This window comes from Pan paniscus, chromosome 1 (genome assembly GCF_029289425.2).
Source record: "Pan paniscus chromosome 1, NHGRI_mPanPan1-v2.0_pri, whole genome shotgun sequence".
NCBI lineage: Eukaryota > Metazoa > Chordata > Mammalia > Primates > Hominidae > Pan > Pan paniscus.
In genome coordinates, this window is record NC_073249.2 from 33,786,539 (window position 1) to 33,800,093 (window position 13,555).

The 13,555-nt window shown below is 34.8% G+C and overlaps 1 protein-coding gene across 6 annotated transcripts in view; it reads right to left on the reverse strand.

Annotated features, from left to right (window-relative positions):
- The window catches only part of KCTD3 (potassium channel tetramerization domain containing 3), a 54,574-nt gene that overhangs the window by 3,796 nt on the left and 37,223 nt on the right, over nt 1-13,555 (reverse strand). For all 6 annotated transcript variants that reach the window (XM_034946902.4, XM_034946900.4, XM_055108137.2 and 3 more), the window contains 2 exons: nt 9,821-9,976; nt 6,075-6,171 (listed from right to left, as the gene is read on the reverse strand). In XM_034946902.4, coding sequence (XP_034802793.1) covers nt 6,075-6,171; nt 9,821-9,976 — 253 coding nt within the window. The remainder of the gene's footprint in view (nt 1-6,074; nt 6,172-9,820; nt 9,977-13,555) is intronic.

Sequence of the window (13,555 nt, forward strand, 5' to 3'; positions counted from 1 at the left end):
TGGCCACAGCAAGATGCTTTTATACAATTCAGACAAAGAATGATAAACTGTAGAACAAATGACAGGATAAAGAAAATCTGACTAGAGGCAGTAAATTTCTAAGGGAGTCACTAGAAGATATACATATATATTATATATTTAATATATATTACATATATACTAAATATATATAACATATATTTAATATATATTAAATATGTATTTTATATATACATTATATATATATATAGTGGGACAATGTAAAACTAGTGGAAGGTAAGCATATTCACTCAGGTCCACTGCAGCCCCCAGTTCCCACTCTCCTGTCCTGGTACAGGGAGGATAAAACTCCGAGAAAATCTTTTGGCTTGCTGCATGTAGGAAGAGAGAGGTCAGCTATCCCCTTCTGAAATGACAATCTCTCTAATGTTTTCACCTCAAAATAATCAATATACCAATTTGGCCTATTTTGGGGCAGAATGTCCTTCACTCCTTGGCAAAAAAAAGGGTTCTGTGACCAAATGGGGTGGAGGGGTTCACCAAACACCAAGCAAGCAGTCGATTCTGCAGCAGCCACCAGCTAAGTGTCCTCTAACTCAATTTAATTCTGACACTATCTGTCATATCACATGGGTAGAAGACTCGGTGTCACAAAGCTGAGCCCCACTTCAGAGGCTGATCACAAGCCTCAGGTTATTTTGCCTGTGCTTCTAACTGACTGACTGTAAATCAGGGTTCCCAAAGCCTCCTCCTTAGGTTCAACTAATTTGCTAGGGTGGCTCACAGAATTCAGAGGAAAGCTCACATTTACGAGTTAATTACAAAGAATACAGATGAACAATAGATTCCCAGGGTAAGGTGTGTGGGAAGGAGCATAGAGCTTCCATGCCCTCCCTGGGCACGCCACCCTTCAGAACCTCCAGGTTTTCAGCTATCTGGAAGCGCTCTGAACTCAGTTATTATTATTATTTTAATGGAGGCTCCATTACATAGGCATGATTGATTAAATCATTGGCCATTGATCAACTTAGCCTTCGGCTCCTCTCCCCTTCTCAAAGGTTGCTGGGTGGGGCTGAAAGTGCCAACCTTCTACTCCCATCTTGGTCTTTCTGGTGACCTGCCATCAGTCAACTCATCGGCATACAAAAAGACACTTATCATTTGGAAGACTTTAAGAATTTTTGAAGGAATATACCAGGAAACAGAGACAAAGACCAAATATGTATTTCACAATATCACACAAAGGAAATTATTATTTTTTTTCATTAGACAGAGTTTTGCTCTTGTTGCCCAGGCTGGAGTGCAATGGCGTGATCTCGGCTCACTGCAACCTCTGCCTCCTGGGTTCAAGCGATTCTCCTGCCTCAGCCTCCTGAGTAGCTGTGATTACAGGCGTGTGCCACCAGGCCTGGCTAATTTTGTATTTTTAGTAGAGATGGGGTTTCTCCATGTTGGTCAGGCTGATCTTGAACTCCCGACCTCAGGTGATCCGCCCACCTCAGCCTCCCAAAGTGCTGGGATTACAGGTGTGAGCCACCGCACCTGGCCTGGAAGTTTTTAATATTTCACCAATATAAAGTTTGAAAGAATTATTTTCATGGGCATTATCAGATTTTAAAATTTCCCCTTTTTTTAGTTGCTAGGGTTTTTTAAAATCATAAATAGGTGACAAATTATCAGATTTTATTCCTGTATTTATCAAGATGATCATAATTTAGTGAATTACATTTATTTTTAAATAATATCTGTAAATTGATTTAAAATGTTCAACAACTCCCTCCTCAGAGTCCTGTTTATGTTTCAAATAAAACAAATCAACATTTGTATGCATATGAAAACTTGGGTCTCAGAAAATACCCTCAGAAGCAAAGTTTCTCTCTGACCTGCAAGGCAAGCCATAGAGACAATCTTCTTTTTCCCCAAGGTGGCTCACAGAAACCAGAACGCTCTTTCCCCAAAGCTAGCCATGAAGCATAAAAATATTACCCTAACATTTCCCTATCTTTCTGTGAACAGCTAGCCATAAAGAAATTAAGGCCCTCACTACAGAGGGGTTCTGCCCCATCCCTGGGAGAAAGGAATGCCACACAGAGACAGTCTCCGCTGGAGTTCCCTACTCAGTCTATTTCTGTTAACTTACAACTTTTTGTCCAGTCACAGTTCTACATGGCTGTCCCTGCTTCTTCTAACCTAAGCATAAAAATGGACGCTTTTCCTTGTGTCTTTGGGTCTTCATTCTGAAGGCTCTCGTGTCATATAAAAGTATAATAAAATCAATTTGTAATGTTTTCTCTTGCTAGCCTATCTTTTGTTAAACGGGTATCTGCTGTGACCCTTCTGCTTCCACAAAACAAACATAATTTTGATCTTTTTTCCCCCTATGTAGATTTCTTTTTTTTTTTTTCTTGAGACGGAGGCCTGCTCTGTCGCCCAGGCTGGAGTGCAGTGGCGCGATCTCAGCTCACTGCAAGCTCCACCTCCCGGGTTCATGCCATTCTCCTGCCTCAGCCTCCCAAGTAGCTGGGACTACAGGCACCCGCCACCACGCCTGGCTAATTTTTGGTATTTTTAGTAGAGACAGGGTTTCACCGTGTTAGCCAGGATGGTCTCAATCTCCCGACCTTGTGATCTGCCCGCCTCGGCCTCCCAAAGTGCTGGGATTACAGCCGTGAGCCACCGCGCCCGGCCGGGATAGATTTCTTAAAACTACTCCTTTATTTAAAATTTTCTACAAGGTTTTTTCTTGCTTCCTTTAAATAAAACCCTTTCATTTCACTTCTCACTATTAAGAGCCTGAACTGTCCTTAAACAAAATCTTTGGTTCACTATAGCTTTATAAAGGGCTAATTTTCTATTCAATTCTACAGAGTAATTTCTGCATGTTATTTTTGTAACTATAGCTTTTCCTTTGGAATCATAAACTTAAAAATTATAAAATTTGTTTTATCATGCAGAAATTGCAGTATTACTGTTAGAAATAACAGAAAGGGGGATATCAGAAATAACAGAAGAGGGGATATTAGAATTGAATAAGTAAATATGATATACTACATTGTTAGAGAATGTTATGATACCAGTTTTAATAACATTTGGCAGTTTCTTCACTATGCAGAGAACACTACATCACAGTAATTTATGCAATTTGATAATGAACTTTGATGTAAAAAATTCATCTCAAAGAATTTATTCATCAAAATATTAACAGATATGTTGAAAATGCAGCCATAAAATTTTAAAATGAACAGGATTAGTAACATTAAAATGAAAATAAAATGATTCTATACCTAGAAAACCCCACAGTCTCTGCCAAAGGCTCCTAGATCTAATAAACAACTTCAGCAAAGTTTTAAAAAACAAAATCAATGTACAAAAATCAGTAGCATTTCTATACACCAATTAACATTAAAACTGAGAGCCAAATCAAGAATGCAATCCCATTCACAAAAGCCACAAAAAGAATAAAATACCTAGAAATACAGCAAACCACAGAGGTGAAAGATCTTTAAGACAAGAATTACAAAAACACTGCTCGAAGAAAGCAGACAACACAAACAAGTGGAACAACATTCCATGACCATGGATAGAAAGAATTAATATTGTTAAAATGGCCATGCTACACAAAGTAATTACATCAATGCTATTCTTATCAAACTACCAATGACATTTTTCACAGAATTAGAAAAAACTATTTCTAGGCCGGATGCAGTGGCTCACGCCTGTAATCCCAGCACTTTGGGAGGCGGAGGTGAGCGGATCATGAGGTCAGGAGATCGAGACCATCCTGGCTAACACAGTGAAACCCCGTCTCTACTAAAGATGCAAAAAATTAGCCAGGCGTGGTGGCATGCATCTGTAATCCCAGCTACTCAGGAAGCTGAGGCAGGAGAATAGTGTGAACCCGGGAGGCAGAGCTTGCAGTAAGCTGATATTACACCACTGCACTCCAGCCTGGGCGATAGAGTGAGACTCTGTCTCTTAAAAAAAAAAAAAAAAAAAAACTATTCTAAAGTTCCTATGAAACCAAAAAAGAGCCCAAATAAAATAGCCAAAGCAATCCTAAGCAAATGAACAAAGCCAGAGATGTCACACTACCCAACTTTAAACTATTCTACAAGGCTACAATAACCAAATCAGCATGGTACCGGTACAAAAACAAACACATAGACCAAAGCAACAGGATGCAGAACCCAGAAAACAAAGCCATATACTTAAAACCACCTGATCCTCAACAAAGTTGATAATAAACAATGGGGAAAAGACTCCCTATTCAATAAATGGTGCTGGGATTACTGGCTAGCCATTTGCAGAAGATTCAAACTCAACCCCTTCCTCTTACTACATACAAAAATCAACAGAAGATGCAGTAAAGACTTAAATGTAAAACCTAAAACTGTAAAAACCCTAGAAGGAAACCTAGGAAATATCAACCTGGACATCAGCCCTGGCAAAGATTTCATGACAAAGACTCCAAAAGCAACTGCAACAAAAACAAAAATTGACAAGTGGGACCTTATTAAAGTAAAGAGCACTTGCGCCACAAAAGAAACTATCAACAGAGTAAACAGACAACCTACAGGATAGGAGAAAATACCTGCAAACTAAGCATCTGACAAAGGTCTAATATCCAGCATCTATAAGGAACTCAAATCAACAAGTAAAACATGACTCCATTAGAAAGTGGGCAAATGACACGAACAGACACATGTCTGGAGGTTGCAGTGAGCCGAGATCACACCACAGCACTCTAGCCTGGCAAAAGAGCAAGACTCCGTTTCATTCATAAATAAATAAAATGAAAACAATAACCTTCCTAATGGACTATTAACAGGAAAGTTACTTTTTTCATTTGTTTGACATGCAAAAAACTTTTTCCCTGTAACTTTTAAGTTCTGGGGTACATGTGCAGGATGTGCAGGTCTGTTACACATGTGCCATAGTGGTTTGCTGTATAGATCAACCCATCACCTAGGTATTAAACCCAGCATCCATTAGCTATTCTTCCTGATGCTCTCTCTCTCCCCAGCCCCCCTCACCCCCAACAGGCTCCTTGTTGTGTGTTGTTCCCTCCCATGTGTCCATGTGTTCTCATCGTCAAAAAAATTTGTTTAAAGCAGAGGAATGTTGAAGCAAAATCTGAGGTTATAAATAATAATTTTAAAAGAAGTAAAATTTCAGTCAATAGAAAAGGAAGAGGAAATTAACTTCTACTGTACATCTATTATGGTTAGGTACTATGAGAGATATTTCATTTTTGAAATTTATTTTATCCTATGAAATCCTGCCAAAGTCGTTGAACCTTATTTTATAAAGAAACTGGGATAAGGGAAATAAAATAACTTGAGTTGTATTTACATAGCTAGTAACAGGAAGTGCCAGAATTAGTTCAGCCGTCTGCCAGCAAATTCACTATGTTCTTTAAGTTTGAATAGAAATCATTTCTGAAGACAAAAGCAGAGGAATACTGCCAGTGCCATATAATGGAAGCATAAGGGCAGCATTCACAAACAAATACTGAGGAGACTACATAAAGACAGGAATCCTACTCTCACGGAGACAGACAATTTCTCTCCATGTTAAAGTAGATGGAAATAGGTCTAAAATAGAAAAAAAAAATGTGTGCTATGTTGTAAGCTGTGCCAAGATTATGCAAATTAGTGTTATTAATATCATTTTTATTTTAAAAGGGGATACTGAATCAGGAAATCTGTAATGTTTTATTTGAGAAACATCAATAATGTATACAGATTTATATGGGATGGAAAATATTTAAGTTCTAGGTTTTTTAAAGATAGAAACTGTTTATAATAACAAAATTAATAAGTATTTATATTTGGCCATGAAAAAAAGTTCACTGTGTTCTTATTCTATCACTAGTCCCTCCTAACTGTCCACAGCATCAGTGAAACTCTTAAATCCCAGAAAGTAAGCATAAAGTATACTGTCTTAATTTTGAGTTATGATTATGAGATAATAGACTTCTGTCCCAACAATTTGTTTCTAGTAGCACTCTTTGGTCAATATGTCAAATTATGCCATATGTTTTGTAAGACAAAAGGTGGCTTCTGAATACAAATATTTTTACAATAAAGTGTTACCTTTTTCCAGTCGATGAGAGTCTTACAAATAGTTTGTTGGTGATGGGAACAACTTTCTGGATAAACACCTGTTGATCGTCTCGCTCTCCAAAAGGTCCTTGATCAGAAAACAAAAATGTCAAAAAATTAATTAAAAAATTTTTTTTCATTTTACAAAAAGAACATTAATATTAATATAAGAAAAGAATTTCTTATACGTACCAATATGGTATCACATTTCAGCTCAACATCAGACATGCAATAAATGTATACAAGTACTTCAATTTGCATTAAAACATTTTTAAAGAAATACACAATTATTTCTAAATTATATTTTATATATAACTAAGGCTGTAAAAGCTAAAAGAAAAAATTTCCTAAGGTGCCACATTAACAGTACTAGCAGGAGACCTGTTAAGATATTTACTATCTTTGGGGATGTGCTTAGATTCTTATAACTTAAAAGAGACGTATACATTAAGTCATTTCATGTAGTGATTTTACTTTTTAGAGGACAACACACAAAATCTTAAAATATAAAGTGAAACTTCATCAGATGGAATGTAATTAGTTGAAGCTTCTGTTAACCACATTTCTTCTTTTTAAAGATGCGAATTAAAAAAAACACACACACAATTTTATATAAGGTAATTGGTAAACCAAGAGAAAAACACAGTATGAAGATTAAAGTACAGTATAAAATGTACTACTGAGTTGCACCCTGATGCTTTTCAATCTAAAAGGAAAGATTCAATTATTTTCACTTTATTGTATTTGGCAAGACAGATAAATAGCCCATTATATTTTAGAAAGATCCTGAACAACAATGTAAAGAAAAAAAGTTTTTGTTTAAAACTTAAACATAAAATTTTAATAATTCTCTTTTCCCATTACACTTAGTAGCTAAAATAATATCAACTTACAATTCATAAAAAGTATTGTAAAAAGATTTACAATAAAAATTTTAAAGACAATATATCCCGTTATGTTACATGAATCATACATGTACTTATTAAATGAACCAATGTCATCTTTATTATTAGCTAATACTTATACTGTACTTACTATGTGCCACCGTAAATGCTTTCCAAATATATACTCATTTTAATCACCATAATAACCACATAAGGGAGGTACTATTATTTACCATCTCCATTTTACAGATGAAAAAAATAAGGCACCAAGAGATTAGTTAACCAAAGTTCTCATAGGTCCTATAGGATGGAAGTGGAATTCAAACAAACCTGCCTGGCTCTTCAGTATATTATGCAGTTGCTCAATTACTGGAACCTTCTGATCTCTAATTTTATTAAAATGAAATGACAGTCCTCATTCAATAACTCATCAACAAAGTCAAAATAGTGACAATGAATAACTCAGAATAAAATAACTAGGAATGAGAAGACTATAGAACTGTATCTTCTCTCCCTTTGAACTTCATGTTGACATGAGACTGACCCATAACCTATTCTTCATACCTTCTTTGCCCTCGCTTCCCCCACCTCCCATTTATAGTTTCCCTTCCCAAACTGGCTCCTTTCCTTGGAATACAAAATATTCCTAGATCTTTCTTAACTTTAATGAGGGAGAAAGTTGGAGGAATAAAAAAAATGACCTTTGATCGCTTCTTGGCCTTTTGGCTAAGATCATGTGCAAAAATATGACCTTTGAACTTCCCTGCCTTCCAACTAGCTCCATTACTTCTTTATTTCATGGTCACCTCCAATATCTATTACCCCATTACCCATTACAATGTAGATTTCACCTTTACCACTCTACTGAATCTGGACTCTACTCTGTTCCACTAATCTATATGTCCATTTGTCTCTGAAGATATATATATTTTAAATACCACTATAAAGAGGAATGAAAAGCCTCCCTGTCCCCTTTATCTTACTGGGTTTTATAATTAATTTACAGGGCTGTTTATAAATATCTTTTTATTCACAATACACATGCTCTCCCTGAACAATACATCTACTCCTGGGGCTTTCAGGTGCTTCTTATATGCTGAATACTCATAAACATAACTTCTAGTTAAGTTCTTTCTCCAGAAACCAGGTATATCTTCATACCACAGAACCAGGTATATCTTCATACCACAGAATAGTATCCATATGCATCATCACTCAAAATATACAAGTCTGAATTCATCTTTGTTTTCAAAATAAGTTCTTCTTTCTATATTTCTTTATTTAGTAAATAATACTCAGCAACTCCATTTCTCAAGAATCCTTAGGGTCACTTTAGACTCCCTCCTCTCTCATGCCTGCCACATCTAGTCAATGACCACCATGCACTTTGGTTAATAAATTCCTCCTCTCTGGTTTCCTTGCTTCACTCTCTCATGTCTTCACTGTCAAGTCTTCTTGCATGCTCTTGAAAGATGAATTATATATATCACAAATCTAGTATCATTCTCAAAATTCTTCAAAAGGTCTCCATTACTTATAAGATAAAATCTAAATTTCTTAGTTTGATGTATAGATGCCTTCCACGATCCGGCACTGGCCTATTCACTCAGTATGTCTTACTATTCTTACCCACATATCCTATAATCCAACAATTAATGACCTTCTTGACATTTTCTAAACTTGTCAAGTTCCCTTGGTCTCTACCCTTTTAACTTGCTGTTTTCTCTGCCAGGAATGTTCCAACCTTAGAACCTTCCACACCCAAGAAATGTCTATCCTTCATGTATCAGTTCAAACATTAAAACCTCTGTGTGTTCTCTGTCTGAATGTCAGCTTCTGTCAACATTAAGTGGGGTATCTACCTCCTAAATTGTCAAGATTAAACGAGAGCGTATATTACAACCTCTAACATAGATCCTGGCACTATCTCCTCCGGGTTCTTTTTGACCTATGCCTTTAAGCAAAGTTGCAAAATGCAACTGTTTTATTTTAATTCCCACTGCTCACTACATTGTAAGTTGATGTTCACCGCACTTTTTAAAATTTCTAATATCTAGAACACAAGTACTCGATAAATATTTGTTGAATAAATAACAATATAAACTTCCAGTGCCTAGAATCATGCAGAGAACTGGGATTATATAACAACTGTTAAAACTGGTAACACTGCATATTTCTCTTTCTAAAAATAGTAAGGCTGTGGTAGTAGAATTCTCTTAAGTAGCTTATAAGGACAGTGAGATTCTTTCAAATGGGGCCGGGGGTGGAATGATCTATCTCTATGAAGACTGTATATGTGTATGCACACATGTGTGGATGTGTGAGTGCCCATGTGCACACGTATGTATGGTGTATAGAGAGAAAACCTAAACTAAACTTATACACCTTTTGCTGAAATCAGAGAATATCAATGGAGACATACTACATTGTTTCCTAATGAATATTACGATGTCATCAAAATGACTCTCATTTATAGGGACCAACGTTTTTCTAGCTTCAAATTTTATTTTCAGTAGATTAACAAAAAAAATTTCAAATGTCAAATGTACACAGTTATCATAGTTTTAATAATAAATAAAAGTAGTTAACATGTGAAGATGACATTCTTTAAATGATGAAACATTAATAAGAGGAAAAATTTGCTCTAACATTTTAATGAAAAACGCTGCAATAAAATAATTTTGTGAATTTATAGAATTTAATCAGAAAAATACACTAAAATTCTGTTTAGAATTTCAAAATTAAAATGGAAAATTTGTATTTAAAACTCATTTTTGTGGTTTTATTAGTTGATATGCTTCTTCTGAACAGTTAATATAGTACCTAAAAATGCCCTAAAATAACCTAACCCACCTATGTCATTTCCAGAGGAATAGCTACCATGACTTTCTGTCTCCTCCAGGGATAGTATCTTGAATGACGCTAAAGGAGTAGAACCTGGCTGAGTAGAGATCATTCCTCTGAATCGTGTTACTGTCCACGTCCGGACATGATTATTATCTGCACAGACTAGCAGAGAAAGAGAACACAAAAGAATACAAAATTACTTTTAAAAACTCATTTGAACTTTTTTCACTATCATCTATATTACACAGATCAGAGTATAAGTGGCAAATGACATATTTATCTTAAAACTATACTTGATTTGTGACTACTTAACAAAAGTGAGAAAACTGAATGTTTTACCTTGCTGCAAAATATAAGGTACATTAAGTAAACCTACAGATCCTCATAAAAATAGCTTGTAGGTTATAAATGTAGTAAAGGTTAAAAATAATGTGGTGTAAGAAAAAAGATGCTGAATATTATCCTGTTCTGTGGCCAAACTACATAGTAAACAGTTTCCTAGTTTATTTTTCCTAACTATAGAAACTGTTTCTGCTTATGCTACTCAACTATTAACCTAGATCAGAACTTACCGAAAAATTATTGGCACAAATGACATTTGTCAAACATCTTGAGCAATCAGCTATTTATTGCCAACTCATAGTTACATTAAGGAAAATTAAGATTCTGTACTAAAGCTGAGCATTATTTTTATATAAAGTCTGTATTTAAAAAACATACTCCAATTAGTTTTATTTATTTTGTGAATAGAATATTAACTGAGCATATACTGAAATGTCTCCTCGTCTAGCTCTACTTTTTTTTGTCTGAGTAGATACTCTATTTGAAAATATACACCATAAAGTGTATCACTAATGCAAAAACTACTTTTTTTGGCATGCTTTAATAAAAAATATACTGATTTTGCCATTTATGATTTTAGAAAATCTGTTATTATTAGCAATGAACTATGAACTCATCAGTAAATATTAGGAAAGTATCTAAAATTTCTTATATACACACATACATAATATTTACTACTGGGTAAAAATGTGTTACATATTCTACAGTTACACATATTTTAAACAAAACTTTAGAAAGAAATTTAATTTTGGCAAACAGCAATAAGTAACATCTGTGTACTTTCTATTCTTATATAACAAAATTCTCAATTATTAGACTGTCAGTTTTCTGGTGAAAAGGGGACATTTTGTTCTAGGCTATTTAGTTTCACGGGAAATCATTTCCTGATTTCACTACTAAGCTTACTAGGATTCAGAAAAATAATTTAAATATTTTTAGTTGATTCAATTGGACAATTACGTCAATTTTGCTAATATTAGTCATTATCCAAAGTTTTTCTTTAAGGGATTAAAATGCACTATAGGGAAAACAATGTCATTACATATGTGTTAATATCCACCAGGTGGCAGAATAACATAACTGAGTATACACAAAATACTCCAGATTTTTTGTTAAAAAGGATATTTCTCTTGACAAACTTACAAAAGTTTCAAACCTACATGAAATATCTGATGTTGAAATACAAGTTTTACAAAGTAGTTCCTTGGTATCACATCCCACAATAACATTATAACCACCAAAATAATAGCAATTATTACAGAGTATCTCTATACATTATCATCTAAACATCACAATAACCCTTCAAAACGGCCCATTTTCTCAGAGAATTGAGTTGCCTTATTTCATAACATTTATTCAGCATCTTTTACGTGTCAGAATTATGCTAAGTGCTGAGAACACAACAAAGTTTCTGCTATTGGAGAATTTTCTAGAAGAGATAGAGATAATAAACAAGCAAATAAATGAATAAGTGATAAAGCTATGAAGAAAACAAAGCAAGGTACCGTTAGAGAAAGTTATTGTTGGACAGAGGTTTGGCTAATTTAATTTAAAGCAGGTGGCCAAGGGGCACTCATTGAGAAGGGCTTTGAAACGGCACCAGAATGACAAGAATGCAGTCAAACAAATACCTATGGGCAAACCATTTCAAATAAAAAGAACAAACACAAAAGTTCGAAGGCATTTTTAAGAAACAGAAAAGCCAACAGGTTAGAGTGTTATCAGCAATGAGAAAAGTGACATGGGATTGGGAAGAAATTTTAAAGGTAGGTAGAATCTAGAACAAGAAAAGCCATACAGGCTATGGTAGAAATTTAAATTTATTCTAAATACAATTAGAAGCCATCAGGAATCAAACTTCGTTTGCGTTTCTAAAAGATGCTTCTGGCTGCTGTGTGGAACATGTACCATAGAGAGGGAAAAGTTGAGAAGTTACTACAGTCATCTAGGGGAGAAAGGATGATGACGTGAGACACTAGACTGACAGCAATGAAAAGTGACTGGATTTGTGACATAATGTAGCAGCAAAACCAACAGGACTTACTGATGAATTGTACTATGTAGGAGGTGAAAGAAAGGGAGAAATCAAGGGTGATTCCTAGATTTTCAGCTTGAGTAGATAAGTAGATGGTGATACTGTATACTAAGATGGCTTTTGAGGGAGAAATCATTAAGTTCTATTTTGTCCTACTTAAATTTGAGATGCCTATTAAACATACAACCAGAGATCCAGACACTGGATATACAGGGTTTGGAACTCTTTGGATGGTCATAGGTGGAGGAAAGTTTGGGAACCACTGACATATAATTACTATTCAAATAACTGGGAAAGTGCAGATAAAGAATACAGAGTCCAAGAAAGAGCTCAAGGGCAATCCAACACTCAGCAATTGTGCAAAAGATGAGGAACCAGCAAGAGTTAGAAACTCCTCAGTGGGGCAGGGGAGTAATGTTTTATGAAAACCTAACAGAGACTGTTTTAGCAAGGCATACTTATACCACAAACAATTACACATTCAATAAAAGCATAATCATTCAGCTATGGACTGAATTTCAGCTCCACATGGTGTTTAATTAGATTGAGAAACTTTCACTACATCTTTCACAAAAGATGCATTATCTTCTAGCCAGCCTTCACAAAAACAAATCTGATACATGAAAACCATGTTTGTAAAAATTTTAAGTTGGGCAAGAACTGCTCTACAAAAGGAGTTAATGTAAGACTCCTCTAGAAAGCAAGCTTTACTGACATACCCAACTCACAATGCAATTTTCACAAAGTCTTTTAGAAATCATCTTCCATACACAATGAATTTCTTCAATAGAATTTTACTTTGTAATCAGAAAGTACTATTCGTTAAACTTGAAAATTAGTATTTAATTTTTTATGTATCCAATTAGTATTTAAAAATTTTATATGATTATGAAGAACTACAAACCCAAGAAAAGCTTATTTTCTTCAAATAATCTCTACAATTGTAATTTTTATTATTTTTGAGATGACAAAATATCAAAATACACATTTAAATCTACAGTTTTAGCATTAAACCATAATATAATCAACCCAATTTATATTAAAAGTACAACTTGAAAAATTTAATAAAAATTCCTCTTAGCAGGGTCATAATAAATATTTTGCAATAAGATATGCCAAGAGAGCAAAAAAAAAAAAAAAAAAATCACATCTCCTAAATTTAAGTATATTAAAACCAGGTAAAATAAAAAACATCTTTTTTTTGTTTTCCTCTTTTTTGGTAGAGGTGGGGTTTCACCATGTTGCCCAGGCTAGTCTTCAACTCCTGGGCTAAACCAATCCACCTGCCTTGGACTCCTAAACTGCTAGGATTTATAGGCATGAGCCACCACGACCAGCTCAAAGAAATCTTTACAAGACAATCA